The 23,833-nt window shown below is 40.2% G+C and overlaps 1 protein-coding gene across 2 annotated transcripts; it reads left to right on the forward strand.

Moving 5' to 3' along the window:
- Nucleotides 1-18,189: 18,189 nt before the first annotated feature.
- On the forward strand, nt 18,190-23,452 carry etfbkmt (electron transfer flavoprotein subunit beta lysine methyltransferase). 2 transcript variants are annotated; one of them, XM_031730013.2, is made up of 4 exons: nt 18,190-18,517; nt 18,614-18,770; nt 19,657-19,787; nt 23,072-23,452. In XM_031730013.2, exons 1-4 carry the CDS (start codon nt 18,475-18,477, stop codon nt 23,419-23,421), a joined length of 681 nt encoding a protein of 226 aa, XP_031585873.2. In that variant the 5' UTR covers nt 18,190-18,474; the 3' UTR covers nt 23,422-23,452. The 2 variants fall into 2 exon arrangements, with proteins under 2 accessions (XP_031585873.2, XP_031585872.2); XM_031730012.2 differs by having other exon boundaries at nt 18,190-18,770.
- The last annotated feature ends 381 nt before the right edge of the window (nt 23,453-23,833 follow it).

Consider the following 23,833-nt stretch of genomic DNA (forward strand, 5'->3'; position numbering starts at 1 on the left):
TGATGTGTCACATGGCCCTCTTCCTATTGAAAAAACAAAAGTTGTATCCAAGATGGCCGACTTCTAAATGGCCACCATGGTCACCATCCATCTTGAGGAGTTTTGCCCCCTCACACATACTCATGTGCCACAAACAGGACTTTAATATCACCAACCATTCCCATTTTATTACGGTGTATCCATATAAATGGCCCACCCTGTATAAACACGCTAACTTTTTTCCACTTGATAAAAGTTAACGTGAGGATTCTCGGTGGTCAGGAACAAATGTAATCTCATGGCAGGATGCTGTAAACGGACCAAACTTCAGCCAGGAGAACAACCGAGGTAATTCATCCACAAGGATGAATAGGGTTAGTCATTCATATACTGCTGCATGGGCTGGCAAGAAGAAAATACAAAACATTAAACATGTTAACAACACAAAACCCATATTAAACGCAGACTACTTTAGGCCCGGAAGCAGGATTCGTCACGTCATCACTTAAAGACCAGATGAAAAAGTTGCACCTCAACCAGACAAGTTTGGTTGCCAACAACAAGTGTGCAGCATAATTCTTGGTCTTCTTCCAGACTTTGGCTTTTCCAGAAGCTCAAACTTCAACCTTATTGAAAATTTGAAGGCTATGTTCCAAAGCTGGGTGCATACCACGAAACATACCAATTTAAGTGAACTCCATCAGTTCTGCCAAGAATATACGACCAAAATTATGCCATAACCATCTTATCAAGGTGCAGCTTCCAAAAGAATGTTTAACCAAATATTAGTGAGTTTTTGAATATATTTGAGCATAAATAATTTTGACCCTGAAGAAATAATTTAAAGCCCTAAAATTACAGTGACATCCATGCACATGATGAGTGTATGTAAACTGACCACAACTGTATTTTTTTGTAATGAATAAAGGTATAGTGTATTATTTTTAATGGGCCTTACATGTTTGGGATCACTTAAGTTACTGCTGCTGCATGAAAGCTGCAATAAACTCAGAGGAAAGACTTCTACAAATAGTTGTAAACAACAAATTCTTGAGCTCCTGTTCATTTTCAGGTGAAGCGAAGTGAAATTGTGTAGCAAATTGAGGAGGGGAGGACCATGACATGATGTCGTATAGAAGCTATCTGAGCTTCAGTTTTTCTCATTTTTTTGTCCTGCATGGACAAAATCCAACACATATTCACAAAAGGCAGCTGAGCCATGTTACAAGGCAACAGAAATATTCACACTGAACAAAAAAGGAATCACAAATAGCATAATGCTCCAAGGCTCACAACAGAGAGAGAACTCCTACCTTCTAAATTCGCCCTGACACCCTCAAACATTGATGAGTCTTCAACAGCTATACTGTCAAGCCTTGATGTGCCAACATCTGCCAGCACATCTGCCCTTGCATATTGCAGTGGAAAGCAAATTCACAAGGCCCACAAATTTTCACAGCTGATGAGCAGGAAGTGGCAGAGGAGGCTGTCTACTGAGGAAGAGGAGAGATCATCCTTCTCTGCATTTACTGAAAGGGACAGACACCGTATCAACATCTATGCTTTGTGATCAACTGTGAAACACATCAGTGCTTAAAAATATATATTTCACATCCATAACATCTATTCATGTTCATTTTTGTCTGGCTATATTGGCCTCATTGACTTGGGTTTTTTTTTAAAGTGGCAGTACAATCTTGACCCCAACCTCTTGGTGAGAGGTTATTGTGTAAAGCCCATGGATCCGATTTTCACAGGGCATCTTGATTACATTTCAGATTCAAATAAAGTAAAAGCAAAAAGAAAAAGATATGCATATAGTGACCCAAAGTCCTCAAAAGAGCTACAACAAGTGCACAGAGCATTGGTGTTTGAGAGCTAGGGGGCAGGAAAAGGGACATTTGCAGATTATGGATTCAGTTATGAAGAATACATTTAAAAAGTTCATAAGGAAGAATTATATTCATTGTTTAAAAGCCCTTTTCCATTTTTGTAGTGGTGCTAGTTTGCATATTCGTTTGCATTTCCTCTTACTGTATACTTCACATACTTGAAACTGTAGCCTATATAAATACAACTAATGGTGTTAACTGCTATTACATTTCATTACAGAGAAACTTGAGTGATTTGTGTTTCTAGTCAATTCATAAATGGAATACAGCAACAGCATATTCTGTGTCCCACTAATCAAACTTGTAAGTGTTTATTAATAGTCCATGACTTATCATGTAATTTTGTAACATTTGCCTTTTAATTCTTCTGACTTTAAGTCAAGATTTTCAGTACATAAAAATAAAAATAAATAAAAAATGGCAATTTTTAAAGGAAAGGGGAGTATATTATTTATTTATTAAATCCATTAATGGGGTGGGGGGGGACATGTGTAATCTGTGCGTCCTTTCTTTTAAAATACTCCGGAAGTAACCACTACTTACAAAATACTAACAGCACTTATGTGGAAGTTCTAATTTTTAACTGATTTGAGTATTTTACATGAACATTTTTATGGTTTTGTGAAAAAAGTGGCACAATTTAACAGGCTCCTCTATGTACATAAAAGATGTTCATACTTTATTTTGTATGCTAATAAATGAGGGCAATTTATGACGTATGCAACATTTTCCATAAAGGAGAGGCTTTGAGGCTTCTTACTGTTTAATGTGAGATTAGCATGGTCAATGTGAGTGTCAAACCATGAGTGCAAGCCTGCTTTAGAGGTACTGGGTGGATTTTCTTAGCTAGCTGTTCATATCAGCTTCTACTTTTCATGCTAGGCCAAGCTAACCACCAGCAGTTACCTCCTAAAAGAAGCAACACAGACATGAAAGTGATATCTCTTGACTTATTGGCAAGAAAGTGAAAAATTTAAAATATTCCTCTAAGCTTTAATATATATTAAAGCTTTTATATATAAGCCTTAATATCTATATATATATATATATATATATATATATATATATATATATATATATATATATATATATATATATATATATATATAGCCAATTTAAAGCACTTTCTGAATAGAATAACTGAGATCTTCTGATAGTCATGGACGCAAACAGAGCAAAAAGGACAAAGGTATGGCCCCATCAAACTCCATCTTTCTCTGAATCTTGGGCAAATCTGGGCTCTTTCTTAAATAAGCCAGATGGAGTCCACAGACATTCTTCATGCTCAAGGACAAACATTTTATCTGCAACATTTTATCAGTTTATATTATGTCTGATTTTTTTCCTTCTTAAGCCTGGGGAACAAATATCCTTGGATCCTTCACCTCTTAAATCCCAATCCGCCAACCTTGTTGTGAATATTTTAAATTTGTATTGTTATGAAATACGTGACCTATTTTTTATTTGAGAAAGATAGAACGTATGCAATGTCTGCAGCTGGACAATCAAGGACACACGCACAGGTTTCATGTAATGAAAAACAAAAATAAGCGTGCACACAAATATATCATCAGTTGACAAACAACATTAAATTGCCATGTTAATGGCTGTAGACTTCAGTTTTAAAAAGCAAAAGAGGACTGCAGTAAAGCAGATGAAGTACTCTGAGTGTCACCAATGGCACATATTGCAACACAAAAAGGATGAACCATTATTGTATTATTGCGGCACACACAGTTGTTGTGTTTACCTCCATTATACTGAGGTGGTGGCAAAAATTAAAAAGAAAAATGTCCAGAAAAAAATCATGGAAGCACATTTAAATGATCATTTTGATGTACAAATTTCTTTGCAGGTGTTCATAATTTAAAACAGCTCAAACCGATAATGATACAAACTGTGTGGCTTTTGTAGTAATGGTAGTTAAGGCAGAAGAACATACTTCTGCATTCAGGTCTAAATTATGTGAGTGCAAAATCAATCAAATTCTACAATGTCTAAAATATCTTATTATTTTATTATTATTTCATTATCTAAAAACATAAGGGTTTTTAAAAGGCACAAAATCATTTCCTCTGTTTGCCTTTGCAGTCATTTTATGTAGTATGTGGCAAATATATAGAGAGAGAAACAGATCATAAAACAACATATTTGTAATTGATAAGATTAAATTTTAGTATCTCAACAAAAGGATTAATAACAATGCTTGTGTGTTGCCTTAGCTGCTTTAAAACCCTATTAAAACCTTATTAGCATTAAAAATGGTCTTTAGGACTCTAATCTGTTTTTTGCTCTGGGAGAAATGCAGTGAGAACACTTTTAACCCAAACTTTACCATAAAACAGGTGCCAAGCAGGAGCCTGCAGAAGATATTTCTTCATGTAGAGCAATTTATGCATTCAGGTTGTATGTCTACATGTGTCTCTATAGCGTTTAAGTGGTCTAATGGGACCCAGGTGCTAATCCTAAAGTAGAGAGAGAAGAAAAAAAAATAGCAAGCCTAAGGCTGATTTTATGTAGCCTATTTGCTCTGTGTGAGTACATATGTATATATATATATATATAAAAAACACCCAGCACGCCCTAAGGCGGTTTGTCCTTCAAGCTCGGGTCCTCTACCAGAGGCCTGGGAGCTTGAGGGTCCTCTGCAATCTTAGCTGTTCCCAGGACTGCGCTCTTCTGGACAGAGATCTCCGATGTTCTTCCGGGATCTGCTGGAGCCACTCGCCTAGCTTGGGAGTCACCGCACCTAGTGCTCCGATTACCACGGGGACCACCGTTACCTTCACCCTCCACATCCTCTCAGCTCTTCTCTGAGCCCTTGGTATTTCTCCAGCTTCTCGTGTTCCTTCTTCCTGATATTGCTGTCATTCGAACCGCTACATCGATCACTACAGCCGTCTTCTTCTGTTTGTCTACCACCACTATGTCCGGTTGGTTAGCCACCACCATTTTGTCCGTCTGCATCTGGAAGTCCCACAGGATCTTAGCTCGGTCACTCTCCACCACCCTTGGGGGCGTCTCCCATTTTGACCTTGGGACTTCCAGGTTATACTCGGCACAGATGTTCCTGTACACTATGCCGGCCACTTGGTTATGGCGTTCCATGTATGCCTTGCCTGCTAGCATCTTGCACCCTGCTGTTATGTGCTGGATTGTCTCAGGGGCATCTTTACACAGCCTGCACCTGGGGTCTTGCCTGGTGTGATAGACCCCAGCCTCTATGGATCTTGTACTCAGAGCTTGTTCTTGTGCTGCCATGATTAGTGCCTCTGTGCTGTCTTTCAGTCCAGCTTTGTCCAGCCACTGGTAGGATTTCTGGATATCAGCCACCTCCTCTATCTGCCGGTGGTATCCGTGCAGGGGCCTGTCCTTCCATGATGGTTCCTCGCTCCCTCCTCTTTCTTGGGTTTCTGCTGCCTAGGTATTCACTGAGCACGCTGTCAGCTGGGGCCATCTTCCCAATGTATTCTTGGATGTTCGTTGTCTCATCCTGGACTGTGGTGCTGACACTCACCAGTCCTCGGCCCCTTCCTTCCGCTTAGCGTACAGCCTCAGGGTGCTGGACTTGGGGTGAAACCCTCCATGCATGGTAAGGAGCTTTCTTGTCTTTATGTCAGTGGCTTCTATCTCCTCCTTTGGCCAGCCTATTACCCCAGCAGGGTACCTGATCACGGGCAGGGCGTGGGTGTTGATAATCTTGTTCTTACCGTTCAGCTGACTCCTCAGGACTTGCCTGACCCTCTGCAGGTACTTGGTGGTTGCAGCTTTTCTAATGGTTCCCATTCACCTGCGGGATCCCCAGGTACTTGTAACTGTCCTCTATGTCTGCAATGTTGCCTTCTGGTAGTTCGATCCCCTCAGTTCTGACTACCTTTCCTCTCTTTGTTACCATCCGACTACACTTCTCCAGCCCGAATGACATCCCGATGTCATTGCTGTATAACCTGGTAGTGTGGATCAGTGAATCGATGTCTCGTTCACTTTGGCATACAGCTTGATGTCATCCATGTACAGGAGGTGGCTGACAACCGCTCCGTTTCGTGATCGGTATCCGTAGCCAGTCTTGTTAATGATCTCACTGAGGGGTTCAGGCCTATGCAGAACAGCAGTGGGGACAGAGCATCTCCTTGGTAGATCCACTTGATGGTGGCTTGTGCTATGGGCTTGGGTTGGCCTCTAGTGTTGTGTCCCCATTGAGTTCCTGATGAAGGCTCTTAGGGTCCTGTTGATCTTGTACAATTCTAGGCATTCCAGTATCCAGCTGTGGGGCATTGAGTCATAGGCCTTCTTGTAATCAATCCAGGCTGTGCACAGGTTGGTCAGTCTGGTCTTGCAGTCTCGGCTGAGTGTTCTGTCTACCAGTAGCTGGTGTTTGGCATATTCTTGCCAATCCCTTTCTGCCCGCTCATGTATTGACCCATGTGCCTGTTCATCTTAGCCGATATGATGCCTGACAGGAGCTTCCATGTAGTACTGAGGCAGGTTATTGGTCGGTAGTGGGATGGGACCGGTCCCTTCTTGGGGTCCTTGGGGATCAGGACCTTCCGACCTTCGGACCTTCCGGGTGTCTCTCGTTAACTAGCAGCTGGTTCATTTGTGCTGCCAGACGCCGTGGAGTGCAGTCAGCTTCTTCAGCCAGTAGGCGTGAACCATGTCGGGCCCTGGTGCTGTCCAACTCTTCAAGACCCTTTCTTGGATATCTGCCACTGTGATGGTTACTGGACCCTGTTCAGGAGGTTGCTGTGGTCTGCCCTCAGATCCACTAGCCACTGAGCATTGCATGGGTTGGTCCCATATGCTCTTCCAGTATTGGCACAAAGCCTTGGTGGTGCTGTTCTCTTTTCCTCCACTGAGAGTACACCTTTGCTGGCTCTGTGGAGAACAGCTGGTTTATTCTCCTGCCTTCTCTCTCTGTATGTGGCGGCTGGCCAAGGCTGAGAAACAGTTCAAGGCCTCAGGTATGGACAGCTTGCTGTATTTCTTATGCACCTTCTTTGTCGCGCCTTTCTGCAACTCCGTTAGTTGGCTAACCTCCTCCGTTAATCTTGCCCTCACCCTCCTTCTCCATGGAGGTACTGCCCTCAACTGTTCAACTTGTAGCCAAGCATCTCACTGATCACTGCTAATGTAATCAGCTTGTTAGTGTGTAATCGCCTTATCGTCCGTGAGTGCTGCATTAACATCATCTAAAGACCTTCTGAGGGTACTTCACGTAATCTTGGTAACTTATTAGGGATCCAGGTTTCAAGCTTGGCCATTTCAGGTCAAACTCATGATCCTTCTCCTATCGCACTTGGGGCTATGTACCCATCTCGGGTGGGGGTGATGATTTTTCCCCTGACCTGGCGGGAGACTCCTCCTTGCCGTAGCATTTATGTTGTACCTCGTCAATCTCTAGCTGTGATAGCAGTCCCTTCTTTCGAATGTTGGAACACTGAGCTACTAGTTGTTTCGCAGGTGGATGTTGGGTAGAATCCATAGGTCCTCATCCTATTCATGTAACCCCTTCCAATTTACTTGCGTAGTAGCATTCCAACAACGCCCTGTTTTCATCTCTGCCCACCGATGCCTTCTTGTTCCAGTAGCCCACTTGTCGTCAGGGTGCCCTGGTTCCTCAACACCTGTGGGACCTTGTTGATCCGGGCGACGTCCAGGTGCTATATCCTAAAGTAGAGAATATATATATATATATATATATATATATATATATATATATATATATATATATATATATATATATATATATATATATATATATATATATATATATATATATATATATATATATATATATATATATATATATATATATATACATGCATCGCAATAGGTGATTACAGGGTACTGTGTGCAAGTGTACTGTGTACTGTGTGCAAGGTGCCATTATTCCTCACCACACTAGAGAAGTTAATTGGGGAAATATTGACTAACTGGAATTATTAACTTGCCAAAAACAAATTAGCTTGCTACACACTTATAATCAATATTTCTATATTAACGGTTAATCACATTACACTTGGTAAGCGAAAGCTAAAGCTCATGGTGGTAAACACACGGAGAATTATGACTCAGCTCTGCAGTTCTCCTCACAAAGCATTTACATTGCATCTTTTATGTTTGCGTTTAATGATTCATTTCACTATTATGCACTTTTAATGCCATTCCTCAGTCACACTGCTGTCATCCATACACTATATAAAAAGACTGGCATAGCTTCTGGGTCTGGAAACTGAAGCCAAGTGTGGAAGTACCTTGGAATATAATAGCAAGCAGCAGGTGACTCAGAAAGTCTGATATAGTAGACTATAAGTCCACTTAGATTATGACCTCAGCTAATAATTTCCTAAATATGGTCATGGTTTCAATCCTTTGTTGCAAGATTTATTTAAGGCAAAACCAGATTTATTTTGTAAGTTCAGAAACATGCAGAATAAAGTATATTTATTACATCTATTCTACATTTTTGTAATTGACACAGTAATCATAATTTGTGTGAGTGTGATCAAGTGTTAAGTAGCAATTGACAGTATTCTGGTACTTTTATTTTCAAAGAGCTTAGAATCTCTGATTCTGAGTTATTAGAATTTTAGATTTGGTTCCACAGTGAAGAGCAGTGTAATAGAACCCAAGAACTGGAACTGACCCAAAAACCCACCAACCAACCAAGAGTTGTACAGGGACTGAATCACGCATAGCAACAGGCCAGATACCCGAAAACAGTCCCCACAGAAGTCCACAAAACACATTTAGTCTGGTAAGGCAAACTTCAGTGCACCCTCAAATATCCCTGAGGGAATAACAAGCTGGGCCATTGTTCCACGACCAGGACAAAACCCACTATGTTGCTACTCCAAAGTACAACTAATGGGCAAACGCTCTCAGAATGGATGATGAGTGTGACCCACTGTATTTGCAGCACACCCTCCGATCATCCCTTCTTATAGATGGGGACCACCATTCCCGGCCTGCCAATTTATAACACAACAACACAGCTTGAGATCTCTTTGGTAAGCTTTCCTTAACGTATTTCAGTAGTCTTCAGGAATAGTTCTCCATCTTTCTTAAAGGACATACAAAGTTATTCTGTGGATGCTGACTGCCTTTTGTTCTCTGTCAAGATGATCCTACACTCTTTCAGTTTTGTTGAGGTCCTGGCTATGGATTGGCCTCCTTAGAGCTGTGAATCACAGATGGGAATTATTAGTGCCCAATGATGTGATATCAAAAGAAATAGGGAATCCACCTTTTCATTTTTCAGGGATCTGTGCTGGATCGAAAGTAATGACGCTCACACAGTTATAACCAGACTATTGAGGTAATAACTTCAGTACATAGCAACAGACTTGAAATTATATAAACCTATCACTTATAAATGACTTTTCTGTGCTTGGTCATCTGAGCAATCAATAATAGATAAGACAGTGACACATGCAGAAAAGACTCCATTATTTATTCAGCTAAATGTTCAGAATGGGAGTTTGTGGTCATCATGGAAGAATTACATCTACATATCTTTCAGCTTCAAAGAATCTTATTGCTGTACTAAATCGGCATAAAGAAGAAATGTTGTCTTGTACAGCGAACTAAGGTCAAAGTCAACCTGTGAACATAATGCAGATGCGTATAACAGATTGTGTGGCATGCGGGGTATGTGCTTAAGACAATACCTGAGTCACCGCAAGCTGAGAAGAATAAAGCAAACATCTTCCCCCGCCAGTCCTCCACAGAATATGAGTTTCCAAAATGTAGCAGAGCAAATGTAGACTTTTGTTACCCTTCTGATATTAGCAATGAATACCTTCTTTGCTAAAGTTAGATAGATAAGTGGGTATGGTCAACCGTTGACACTGTATCCAAAGTCTAAATATGGGCCCTACATTAAGGGCCCTTTACTCATGATTCAGTGTAGTACCATCTCATTGTGAAAGTAAAACCATTATTAAAGTGTAAAGTGACTGAGAGGGATTTTTTTTTTCTGGTTAATGATTACAGTGTCAACACTCAAATTCCTTCACATTTCTATCTCACCACTGACACCTACACTTTCGGTTTTCCCATATATGCACGCTGCCAGTACATGAGTTTTGCTTTAACCTTGAACTACCCGGGAATCTTTCCCACCGCGCTTCCTCTGTTTTCTCTCTCAGTACAAACAATCCCTCCCGATGAAGCAGCGCGCAGAGTGGTGACCCACAAACGCTCTCCTGGGATGTCAAACATGGTCGCCCGCTGATGATTCAAACTGGTTGACACAGGGAGTATTTAGAGGGATGAGCCTACTGCCTGCATGTGCAACCCATTATTTTCTCTAAGTGTCATCCACCGGTGCTGCCTCCTCCTGTTTCACATCCTACAACTGTCTTTGAAACACAAGCCTTTCAGGGGAAACAGCCTGTTTTGTTCAGTTTTAGTGTGACATTTTTATGAGTCTGCAATTCTCAGGGGAGTAGCAGCCTCAGCTCAGTGTATTGTTCCAAAAAGTTTCTAATAGAGGTGGGTTTTCACGTAGCAGAAGAGGACTAAAGACTCACACTGTCTCTTTCTCTCTATATAACCCATAAACTCTCCATCTTTTCTCTCCATATCACTTTCCTCTATGACCATCTCTGCTGGGTCTAATTTCCTTCCATTTCCCTCCAAACTGTCTCACTGTGGTGTGTGCGTTACAAATCACATACCACACACTCGCTGCTCCGCTGGGGCTCTGCCTCTGACACTAGTCGCCATCTGTAAATGGTTTCAAGTCAACCCAACGGTTTAAATCAAAAACATGAAAAACTTTTAATTGATTTATTTGATGATAATCTACAAAACCTCAAACATGAAAAGCAGCAAATTTCTTTGTCAGTACAAGGACAGCTAATTAAACAGATAATGGGTTTCATCAGTAATACTTTCTTCTTCCAGCTGGGCATTTTCTTTTTCTCTCTCTCTTTTTTTTAATATAAGCCAGGACCGAATGAGTGTGACTGTTGTCTCTTTGGAAGCAGCTCAGTTATCAGTTTGCATTTGCGTGATCTATTTTAATGAGATATCGCTGCGCGTTTATTATAATACTTAATGCTGCAATCTGCTTGTGAGCTAGCCCAGTCTGGCAAATACATATGCAGCTGCACTGTAAACAAACACATATGCCGTCATGCACCGTGTACACAGCCACATGCGAATAACTATCGCTGATCACAGGCTGTTTCCATGGTTTCCCTCTTTAAAATAAAAATTAATCCCCTGATCCTGTGTTGATGCCTGAGACAGAGTTTGTTTGCTTCTTTCCATGGATGCCCTTATTTTTGTTTCATAGTTAAAGATACAAAGAGAACATATACAACTGAAATGACTGATCAAACTGGTGCCATGTTCCTCACCATAAATGTGAAACATTTGACCTTCACCAATATTCTCCCAAAACATTCACAGCTAGCAGCTGGCAGTGGCCAGTGAATACGAGGAACCCTGTGGTCATCAGAAGTGACTTTTTTCATTTTACACTAAATAATTGTAAACAAAATGCACTGAGAGTCCCTATCTACAGAAACCAGAGACTAGGCTATCACTTTTTCTTCTAAGGACATTACTATTGCAGAAGGCTTTTACTCCCACAATATTATTTAATTACTTAGTAGCGAAAACCAATAATTACCACTGTATTACTTCATATCATTAGTTTTCTGTTACACTGAAAACATATCGGTCAGTCCTTCCCGTTGCAAGCAGTCTGTAAATTCAGGCTACATCTGAAGCATATAGTGTAATCATTCTCCTGTTGCCCCAATCACAACCCATGATAATTAAAAGGAGGAAAATGAATTCGCTACAGCTCATTGTTTTGATCTGTATTAATCAACAAGTAAAGTCTCTAAATAAATTATGCTTTCTGAATTTCCTGGCAAGTATTTCCTCTGGCGCCCTGCTGTGCACATTTGTCAACTGAGCCAAACATGTTCAGAGACCAAAGTCACTTTTCTGAAAGCAAACGGACTGAAAAAAAAGGCCAATGGCAAACGGTCATACTTAATCAACCGCACTGTCCTCCCAGAAAAATTGGCATTATGTCATAATGTTTAGTAGTCATTATGACACAAAATATCCTAAGTAGCATCTTTCCAAAGAAGAATTATGAAAGAGACACGAGGAAAACAGCTGAACCTCCAGCAGCAAACAAGGTTAATTTTCACTTGAGTCACATCTTTAAGTTCAGTATCCAGTTATCTTCAAAACAACCATCTAGAAAACAACATAATGGATGGTTCAGGTTGCCAGACATGTTTGTATGTGTCATCCAGGACACTGACGTCTGGAAATTTGGGGATTTTAGCAACCACTTAATTCCAGTGCTTTATCAAAACATTTTCCTGCCTTAAGAAGGTTGAAACTGCAAAAATAGCTTCATGACTTTCTTTTCTGAGAATAAATACTGCATATAATCAGGTAGGTTTATAATGGTAATAGTTGAAATTCTGATTCCAGAACTTCAGCTGATTTTTAGATGAATCTATTAATACAAATACTCTAAAATATATTTTAAAGAGTCCTGCTCTGCATGTCTAAAATACTTTCTATGACCCACAGCTGGATTTATATCTTCTAAAATTACTCACATGGCTAGTCAAATACATTATTTATGGGTTACGTAACTTCCTGTAATATGTCTCTGCATTGGTTGAACTTAATTGTGATTTATTCAGCACCTGTCTTTCGTTCTGTTCATGACAGCTTTGCTTAAAAAGGTGTCTGCAGGTAAAAGTGACTCATAAATGAATAAATTTAAATAATTTCAAGATTTTTTTAATCTATAGTCGTCTGGATATAACAGCTTTTCTGCTCTGATCCATGTCTCCAGTCTATAATAAATTTAATTGTCATATACATCTCAAAATGTGTGGGTTCAGTCTCCAGTTATAAATCTGTTTTTAACACTGCAATAAAACCTTCTTCTTTTTTTCCCCTTTAAATGAAAAGCTTTGTGTGAAAGTGTGGGCTGTATGTTTGCATGCCTGGGATTCTGCTTCAGGTAACATGACTAAGAATATCCTCTAGTGGTGAAAAGAGGTTGTGTAAGGACGGTGGATGCTCAGAGTCAGTGTGGTGTGCTCAGCATCCACTTGTACATACAGTAAAGTGGCCACAGGCTCTGAAGGAACATCACTGAGGTTAGACATCCATAATCATAATGATTATAAAAGAGAAACACATCAGGGCTTCTAGTTTTTTATAAATCTCTCACAAGCCTGAAAGAAACACTTGAGATGCAAGCAAGATGAATCTGAAATATAACTACAGACAGGGATGAAAAGCTACTGTATTTAATCATTAGTAATTATTAAACGCTGGCTCTTTCTCCCATAGTGTGTATTTTGGTCCTGCCTCTCTCTGCTGCTCTGTTGCCCTCACCCCCAACCAGTCACATGGATGCCTGCCCCTCCCTGAGCCTGGCTCTGCTGACGGCTTCTTCTTGTTAAAAGGATGTTTTTAAGATCTCACTGTCTCCAGCTTCTCGCTCATAGGGTGTCCTGTGATTGTTGGGCTTTCTTTCGAACATTGTAGAGTCTTTACCTTATGATACAAAGCACCTTGAGGCTACTGTTATTGTGAATTGGCACTATATAAATAAAACTGAATTGAATGGAACTGAATCAGGTGGTTGAGCACTTCAGAAGGGAAACATTAGCAATTCTGAACGTTTTTTTTTTTTTAACCCTCAGCTGCCGATACTGATAGAAAAAGCATGCTTCTTCTTATTGAAACACCCCTCCTAGAATGATTGATGCAATTTTGTGTAGACAACCTTAGAAAAGAATGATAAATTCTTACACAAATTCTAATGGCAACAAGCAGTTGCTGAGATATGTCTTCATACCTTCAAATTCACTTTGCTGTGTTTGTTTAAATCCTAAGGAATGACAAGAAAGGTGCTATAATGCTTCCTTTCTTATCTTCTTTAACATTGAATGCACTAGATCGTACATTTAGAAAGAAAAGGAGTGTTTGTTCCACAACGTTTCATTTTACATTTGTTGCCGGGAGGGTCTATTCTTTTTTTTATTTCTCTTCCAACCCTGTTAGTGAGGTATTCATTCTCACTGGGTAGTCTACATTTATGCAACCCCCTGAAACAACTACAATGCATGGGGCTAGGTGTTATAGAATTAAAGATTTGCTTTTCATAGTCCATGATTGGAATATTCTACTTTCATGAGGGCAGAACATCTGCTGCTGCACAAGAGCCCAGAGGTTATCATTGCTGCCCGGTTCTAAAATCTTTTATCCTGTGGTTCCACAGGACTGAAGAGGCAAAAGAAGAAGGAAATAGTACAAGAAAGTGTAAGAAAAGGTGTGCTCATGTCTGCCTGGGCCGACCTGATAATATAACATTACACCAGAGAAAATAATTAAAACTCACAACAGTAAAAGTTGACTTACAAATCAACTCAGCAGAAAAGGGTATGAATAGAATAACAATATAATATATATTAAATATTAGAATAACTGACATATTTTGTGACACAGTTTTCACTTTGTGTCTGAAATACAGTGATGTTTTAAGGGCAAGACTGTGTTCTACCACCTCACTACATCCAGGCAGAGCTCATCTTCCTCATTTTTTCAAGCAACCAGATTGACCAATAGGGGGGGCAATAACACTTGTTTACTTACAAACAAGTCTTTTACTACTTTAGAACTAATGTACTTTATTTAATAATCCTTCTGTGGTGCTTGTGGCCCCACAGTGGTGCGTGTGTTACCCGAGTCTCCAGATTTTTGAGCAAACAAACACCAAATTGCCCCAAATCCTAAACTTATAAACATTCAAAACAGGCCAAGATGGACTCTGGACTCAATAGGACTCTGACTCAGCTCTATCTGGAGGTGAGAAGAGTTTATTACAGTTTTGCAGTTCGATGCTAATTAAGCTGATGTTGATTGGAGATTGTGGCTGGCAGTAGCAGGCAGGCTGAAGTTGGCTGAGAGTGGGGCTGATTGAGTGGTGCAGAGTTGGACGGGAGAATATAGAAACACGGTCCAGGAACACAACACAAAGGAGAACCAGATAACAACACAGGTCTACAAAACTCATCAAAGACAAGAAAAGAGTTGGCCATGACACAACAAAGTGATGAGGAGCAGATGAGAAGACAGGGTGAATGTGCCTCAGAGCTTGATTGGTGGATGGGCATCAGGTGTGCAGGTTGATTGCACATCAGTAGATGATTAGAGCACCAATACCATACACACAAAAACAACAGAGAAAACAGGGACCAGAAAAAATACACAGGAAGGGGAAAGAAATACAAGAAATAGAGGGAATAATGGAGAGATAAAGCAGTGACCGTGACATTCTGAGAAGTACAGTTACACTATTTTGCATATTTTATGCTACTTTGGTTCAGGTTCTTTTAAAAGGAAAGAGGTTTCAGGCCGTAAAGACACTTTGTACTTTGCAGTCTGCACTCCTGCAAACCCCTGGGAAACGGGACAGGAGGACACAGAGGAAATTTATAGCCAGTACTCAAAGGGTGGAGGTTTCATTGCGATATCACTGATGAAAGGTTTGATGATCCTCTTTGGGAGGTGTTGCTTTTACTGGGGGAGTTCATCATGCAGGAGTGGTACCTTTATTTCCCTTTGGAATGCCACTTGTGGATTTCTAGAGTTCATCAAAAGGGAGGAGATAATTTACAGGAGTGATTCGTCCAGGCTGGGCAGAAGAAAAGTGCATCAAACAGTAAATGAATAGTTTTAAATCTGAAAGGATGAAGAGTAATGTTGTATTTCAGAGTGGAGGAACAAGTTGGATGGAAAGAATAGAGGCTTGATACTCATAATAAACTGGCTTAGGTCTGACTGTCTGCACTGTCAGGATTTAACCTTTAAGCCTTAAAAACTACTGCCACAGTTTAGAGTTTTTCAGTTCAGTTCAATTCAATTTTATTTATATAGTTATATAGTTTATTTTTGCTGGGAGAGCTGTAGAAAGCACTTCTCATACTAACATAACTGTGATTAACTCGGTGAAAAAAAAGCCAAACATCAAAAAATTATAATGGAAACATTTCTAGTAGACTTTATCAACTGGATTCTGTTGTCTGTTCTCATTTTTGTCTCTGTTTTTTATTTTCCCATCATGCTCTGTGTATACATTAATAAAAACAGAAAACCCTTTGCTTTGAATTCTCATTCCCATGTGCCAAAAGTATCTTCCTGTTTCAGTAAACAGAGGCTATGAATTGCTTTTTAAACTGCTAAATTTTAGGTCTGTTGAACAAGCAAATCATATATGATGCTATAAAAAGACGACTGAAGCACAGCCAGTATAATGGAAAACAAAGGTATATGTGATCTTCTCCGTGTGCAGAGTGTGATCAAATTGCTGCGCCGTTTCCACACTGACTCACAGACCGGGGCCTCAAGGTTGCAATTCCAATATGAAATCAACTCGCTACACCCGCTAGCTGTGATAGACAGCAGCCATCTGTAAACACAATCCCCGAGCAGATCTGTGGGTGTGCCAGTCTAGGCCACAGGGGTCAGCTCTGGGTAAATTCAATGACAAGAAGACAACTATCCATTAGGACTCCTCCACCTTCTCCATCAAAAAGCAATACTTTCTCACAAGATGAGAACATAAGAGGCGCCATAATTGAAGCCTCGGGCTGCAGTCCCCTCTGCCACCAGATAAACTGCACATAATGTACGACTGTGTCTCAGTAAACCGCCCGATCATATACGCACGGTTGTTTTTCACTCTATTCTTTTGAAGTAAATACTTTAACGAAGATAACTAGGTAAAGTACTCGTTTTAGTTTGTATTGCAAACATGACCAGGATGCTGGGCAAAATGCTTTGTTCTTTTATCGTTTTAATTATTGATGTTTTTTATTACACACTTTATTCTTTTAATCTTTTTGTTCCTTTTTATAGAATCCTAAATCCTGTCAGTGTTCGCTTATCCTTTATTCGTCGTATATAACTGACATATTTGCAGTAACTAAAGAAATACAAATAAAAGGTTAAAAGAATGGTTACCCATTTTCCATGTGTTCCATATTAAGAGTCATATAATAATGTTATAATGTATTCTAAACTCTTTTTGCGGTGTTCAGGTCTGTGGGACTCATTTTCAGTGTTTACCAAAAGAAAACGATGCACTTTATTTTTATTTCAACCTCAGATTGCTTGTCTTTGAGTCATTTTCTATGAAGAACATACACAATGACAGATATTCAATTACTTCAGTATGGTTGGAGGGATGGGTGGTGTGCTTGTTTGGACATGTGCGTGCCTATTTGCATGTGATTTTTCTTTCTGCTCCTGCTTTTCCAGCAAAAGATTCCATCATTGTTACATTTCATGCAAATATACCTGTCTGTGCTCATATTACTGTACATTTTATCCTCTGTTTTGCAAAAGTAGTCTATATTTTCTGAAGCTGTCTTCTGCCTGCAAATTAGAGGTGCATGTTTTTATTTCTTATTGTGGTTTAACTTTTTGTGTCTAAAAGGTTTTGAATGGCTTTGTTTTTATTTGTTTTGAAAGTCTTATTTTGTTGTGCAAACTCCTAACTGTTTTTTGTTTTATAAGAATATTCTGCCAGATTATTTTTCCCTAGCCCAAGACTAGCTAATTGACATAATTAAGTCACCTGACAGAAGACCACAAAGGCTAAGCCGCAGCATCCTATGACTAATTTGCTGTTTCTCCTTTAGTGTAACATCTAGTGTCAGATGGCAGGAGTTCCTAAGGGGAGTGTGTAAGAATTTCATCCTGATCAGCAAATGTTCCCTGATCTAAAGTCTATTCTAAATCCAGTAGGAACAAAAGTAATAGCTGTGATATGTCTCTCTAAGATGGACAGGGAGACATAATATGCATGCATCAGGTGCAAGAAAAACTGCAAAACTGTCCCTCGTGAGCCGTATAAACTGGTAAAAATAGGCTTTATCAGTGAAGTTGAGTTACATAGACCGATTGAATCTGTTCAATTTCTAATTCAATTAAAAAATGAAACATTAGTAATGAGCAGACACCTATCATTCTTCAAGACAATCACGGTTTTCCCACCCACATATATGTTCTAATTATTTTTTACTGTTTTAAAATTAATTCGGTCAAGTTGTAATTTAATATGCTCTGACAGGGGAGGTGTGTATTGCTTGGAATAGCGTGTCCACAAGCCCTATTACACTTACTGAGAGACAAAAAAAACAAACACTATAGATACCATAAATAGATAATAAAGGCACGCCTATCATTAGCTAAAATTACATTAATACTGCATATAAACCATTGGTAGGAATTGTTTTGAGCGGAACCGAGAGTCTGTGTGTTGTTTTCAGACGGTCGAAGGTACCTTCGTCCGACCTTGTTTTGCATTCGTGTGGGAAGCAGCAAGGATCGTCTTTACTGTTTTGTTTTAACCTTGTTAACTTAATTTTGGCAGCATTATGAGGTTTTGAAGAGTCACGCTTTACAAACAACAGGCTACAACTGTTAGCTTCAACGAGAAATATTAAAAGCCGCTCCAAAAGTGCAGCTATGAGGCTAACAGGACTGAAAGCCCCGCTAACGTTAGCCTAGCTGCTTTTATCTCTGCTTTATTATCATGTCAGCAGCGCTTTTAATGCCCCTGAAATGCAGCCGCCATGGTAAACTTATTTACAAAGTGTTTACGCAGACACAACGACACAGATACCTTTCAAATGTCTACCCATCTGCTGAGCACCTCAGGAAATTTATTTCAGAAAACACGGAGATAACAGGGGAGCAGAGTCTGACTCCTGAGATCAGGCTGAGGTTATTCACCCCCCGTTGCAGATTCTGGCGAGAGAGACCGGAGTTATGGCCCTTTGATGACCCCTACTGGGCTATATACTGGCCAGGGGGACAGGCACTGTCGAGGTAAGATGACAGCCTCAACTAACCGGTCACTTTATTAGGTACACGTCTTAAACTGCTCGTTAACACAGATATCTAATAATTCATTCACATGGCTGCAACTCAGAGCATTTAGGCATGTAGACATGGTCAAAACGACCTGCTGAAGTTCAAACCAAGCATCATGGGCCTTCCGCATACCTCTACAGTTGTTACCTGTCATGCCTTATATCTATATGTTTTTCTCTACGTTGGTGTCAGCTTTAACCCAACACCTTACAGTTTCTGTCCTATCGCCAGTGCAGAAACACCTTCCTACCATAACCCCCACACATTTCTAAGGCAGGCTCTCTCAAGATTGTGATCTGTATTAGTGTCAGTGTGTACCAGTCTACTTTCAGCACCCAACCCTTCACAAATACTTGCAATTTTCTAATAATGAGTGTACCAACTCTATTATGAACATACATTGAAATTCATGTTAAAAAGAAACTTTATTAAAAATTGTATTCATAACAGAACAGAATTAACTTTTTGGCATATGCAGAAGAGCACTGCTGAACACTCAACGACAAGACCACACCAGGTGGCACTCCTCTCAGATTGTATTGTTACTGTCCATCCTTTTATACCCACCATGTCACAAATCATCTCAAATTGGCTTCTTGAACAGTCGGTGCACTCAAATGGCCTACACAGTCACAGTGTTAATCCAGTGGCGTATCTTTGGGATGTGACATTCATGTCATGTGTTTGCAGCTGCAAAATCTACACAACTGTATGATACTGTCATCACAATGTAGACTATGAAGAAGGTGCACCTAATAAAGCGCTAGCTAGTGTAGTTTTTGATTTCCAGCAATTTCTGATAACGAATCGTTTGTTTTTCTTTAATGACTTCCTGTTAAAGGTATGTCTTAGATAACCCTGAGGTGTGCCGGGATCAGACAGTCCTGGATCTGGGGAGCGGCTGTGGAGCCTCAGCTATTGCTGCAAAACTGTGTGGTGCTGCTCACGTAGTAGCTAATGACATTGACACTGGTACGCATTTATGTGTTCACATAATCTGTTATTGCTGCTGAATTTTTCTGAACTGTTCAATAAAAAAGCAGGAATTATGAGAAAGTAGGTATGTTGCTAAAGTGGTTCACATGTGCACTCTTACATACAATTACATACAATTTATCCTTCTAGACATCCATATTTATGACCAATTTCAAAAGTCATTCTCACTCTAAATTTAAATTGTGATTTATGTCCAATTTTGCATTTTTGCTGCTTTTTGCATAATCTGAAGGAAATTAATACTTTTTCCTGCATGTTGTTTAGAATTATGTAGTGGTGGTGATACATTTGCACTAATACTGACATTTTAAGTGAAAAAGGCTGATAGATGATGCCAAAAATTAGGTTAACATTAACAAAATAAAATTTTTTTAAATACTATTGAATCTGTTATACAGGGTGGGCCATTTATATGGATACACCATAATAAAATGGGAATGGTTGGTGATATTAAAGTCCTGTTTGTGGCACATTAATATATGTGAGGGGGCAAACTCCTCAAGATGGGTGGTGACCATGGTGGCCATTTAGAAGTCGGCCATCTTGGATACAACTTTTGTTTTTTCAATAGGAAGAGGGCCATGTGACACATCAAACTTATTGGTAATGTCACAAGAAAAACAATGGTGTGCTTGGTTTCAACGTAACTTTATTCTTTCATGAGCTATTTACAAGTTTCTGACCACTTATAAAATTCAATTCAATTTTCAATTCAATTTTATTTATATAGCGCCAAATCACAACAAAAGTCGCCTCAAGGCGATTGTACAGTAGATAGCACAATAATAAATACAGAGAAAAACCCAACAATCATATGACCCCCTATGAGCAAGCACTTTGGCAACAGTGGGAAGGAAAACACTCCCTTTCCGCAACAGGAAGAAACCTCCGGCAGAACCAGGCTCAGGGAGGGTGCGGCCATCTGCTGCGACTCGGTTGGGGTGAAAGAAGGAAAACAGGATAAAGACATGCTGTGGAAGAGAGAGGCAGAGATTAATAACAGATATGATTCGATGCAGAGAGGTCTATTAACACATAGTGAGTGAGAAAGGAGACTGGAAAAGAAAAACTCAATGCATCATGGGAATCCCTGATGCCTACGTCTATTGCAGCATAACTAAGGGAGGATTCAGGGTCACCTGGTCCAGCCCTAACTATATGCTTTAGCAAAAGGAAAGTTTTAAGCCTAATCTTGAAAGTAGAGATAGTGTCTGTCTCCCAAATCCAAACTGGAAGCTGGTTCCACAGAAGAGGGCCTGAAAACTGAAGGCTCTGCCTCCCATTCTACTTTTAAATACTCTAGGGACAGCAAGTAGGCCTGCAGAGCGAGAGCGAAGTGCTCTAATAGGGTGATATGGTACTACAAGGTCATTAAGATAAGATGGGGCCTGATTATTTAAGACCTTGTATGTGAGGAGCAGGATTTTGAATTCAATTCTGGATTTAACAGGAAGCCAATGAAGGAAGCCAAAACAGGAGAAATCTGCTCTCTCTTCTAGTCCCTGTCAGGACTCTTGCTGCAGCATTTTGGATCAGCTGAAGGCTTTTCAGCGAGTTTTTAGGACATCCTGATAATAAAGAATTACAGTAGTCCAGCCTGGAAGTAATAAATGCATGAACTAGTTTTTCAGCGTCACTCTGAGACAGGATATTTCTAATTTTAGAGATGTTGCGCAAATGGAAGAAAGCAGTCTTACATATTTGTTTAATATGTGCGTTGAAGGACATGTCTTGGTCAAAAATGACTCCAAGGTTCCTCACAGCATTACTGGAGGCCAAGGTAATGCCATCCAGAGTAAGAATCTGCTTAGATACCATATTTCTAAGATTTTCAGGGCCGAGTACAATAACCTCAGTTTTATCTGAATTAAGAAGCAGAACAAAATGTGTTCGATGTGCTGCCCATTGTGTTGGATTGTCAATGCAACCCTCTTCTCCCACTCTTCACACACTGATAGCAACACCGCAGGAGAAATGCCAGCACAGGCATCCAGTATCCGTAGTTTCAGGTGCTGCACATCTCGTATCTTCACACCATAGACAATTGCCTTCAGATGACCCCAAAGATAAAAGTCTAAGGGGGTCAGATCGGGAGACCTTTGGGGCCATTCAACTGGGCCACGACGACCAATCCACTTTCCAGGAAACTGTTCATCTAGGAATGCTCGGACCTGGCACCCATAATGTGGTGGTGCACCATCTTGCTGGAAAAACTCAGGGAACGTGCCAGCTTCAGTGCATAAAGAGGGAAACACATCATCATGTAGCAATTTCAAATATCCAGTGGCCTTGAGGTTTCCATTGATGAAAATGGATCACTTTTGTTGTTCCAACAGTCTTGGAGGATCCATCCAATGTGGGTTAGTGTCAGACCAATAGCGGTGGTTTTGTTTGTTAACTTCACCATTCACATAAAAGTTTGCCTCATCACTGAACAAAATCTTCTGCATGAACTGAGGGTCCTGTTCCAATTTTTGTTTTGCCCATTCTGCAAATTCTGTGCGCCGATCTGGGTCATCCTCGTTGAGATGCTGCAGGAGCTGGAGTTTGTAAGGGTGCCATTTGTGAGTAGCTAATATCCGCCCGAAGGGATGTTCGACTAATGCCACTCTCCAGTGACATCCGGCGAGTGCTACGCTGTGGGCTCTTGCTGAATGAAGCTAGGACAGCCACTGATGTTTCTTCATTAGTGACAGTTTTCTTGCGTCCACATTTTGGCAAATCCAACACTGAACCAGTTTCACGAAACTTAGCAAGCAGTTTGCTAACTGTAGCATGGGAGATGGGTGGTCTCGTAGGGTGTCTTGCATTGAAATCTGCTGCAATGACCCGGTTACTGCGTTCACCAGATATCAACACAATTTCGATCCGCTCCTCACGTGTTAACGCTCTTCGACATGTCAATGGCTGTGAACAAAGAGAAACTTGTAAATAACTCATGAAAGAATAAAGTTACGTTGAAACCAAGCACACCATTGTTTTTCTTGTGACTTTACCAATAAGTTTGATGTGTCACATGGCCCTCTTCCTATTGAAAAAACAAAAGTTGTATCCAAGATGGCCGACTTCTAAATGGCCACCATGGTCACCACCCATCTTGAGGAGTTTGCCCCCTCACATATACTAATGTGCCACAAACAGGACTTTAATATCACCAACCATTCCCATTTTATTACGGTGTATCCATATAAATGGCCCACCCTGTAGTATTTAACCATATCTTGCAGTAGAAGCCTTAAATCTACTGGTTTGTGTTACAGTTGCAGCTGTTGCGACCCAAATGAACTGTGAGCTGAACGGGCTGGAGCCACCTGTTTGTGTGACGACAAACATGATTGGTTCAGAACCCGACGCCTTCAGCCTGATCCTCTTAGGTGACATGTTCTACGATGAGGCCCTCGCCACTCACCTTCACAGCTGGTTGGACAGTTGTGTCAGAGTCCATGGCACTAAAGTACTTATCGGAGATCCCGGCAGAGCCCAATTTGAGAGTCACAGCATCCGACAGCTGCTGCATCAGCTAGCCCAGTTTGACCTGCCTGAGTCTGTTAGAGAGGAGAACTATGGTCTAACTTTCAGCAGTGTTTGGTGCTACCGTCCTGAACTGTAACAAATAAATCGTAGCATTTGTGATGTATTAATCTCTTCCTAATTATTGTGTCAAAAATACTCCCCTGAACTGAAACATGAAGATGTTGTGTGACTTCTACGAAGTTAATTTTTACTCTGGGTCATGAAAAGTCTTCACTGAAAAGAAGAAACAGAAGTGGAAGGGAATACAAGCTAAAAGTTATTCATTATTTTAGTGTATTGTTAACTTGATCATCATTTTTAAATGCATGTAAGTTACACACAGTATATTAGTGCTATTCACGAACAGTCGAACACTCAAGAATAAATTGGTAAATCAACAAGAAAAAAAACCATTTGCATAGACAAAACAAAAAGGATTAAAAAATATCTGAGATCGGTCACATTTTTATTTTGTCAAGGCAATGGCAGAGGTATCATCTACACAAGTG

This window comes from Oreochromis aureus, linkage group 7, assembly GCF_013358895.1.
Source record: "Oreochromis aureus strain Israel breed Guangdong linkage group 7, ZZ_aureus, whole genome shotgun sequence".
Classification (NCBI taxonomy): Eukaryota; Metazoa; Chordata; class Actinopteri; order Cichliformes; family Cichlidae; genus Oreochromis; species Oreochromis aureus.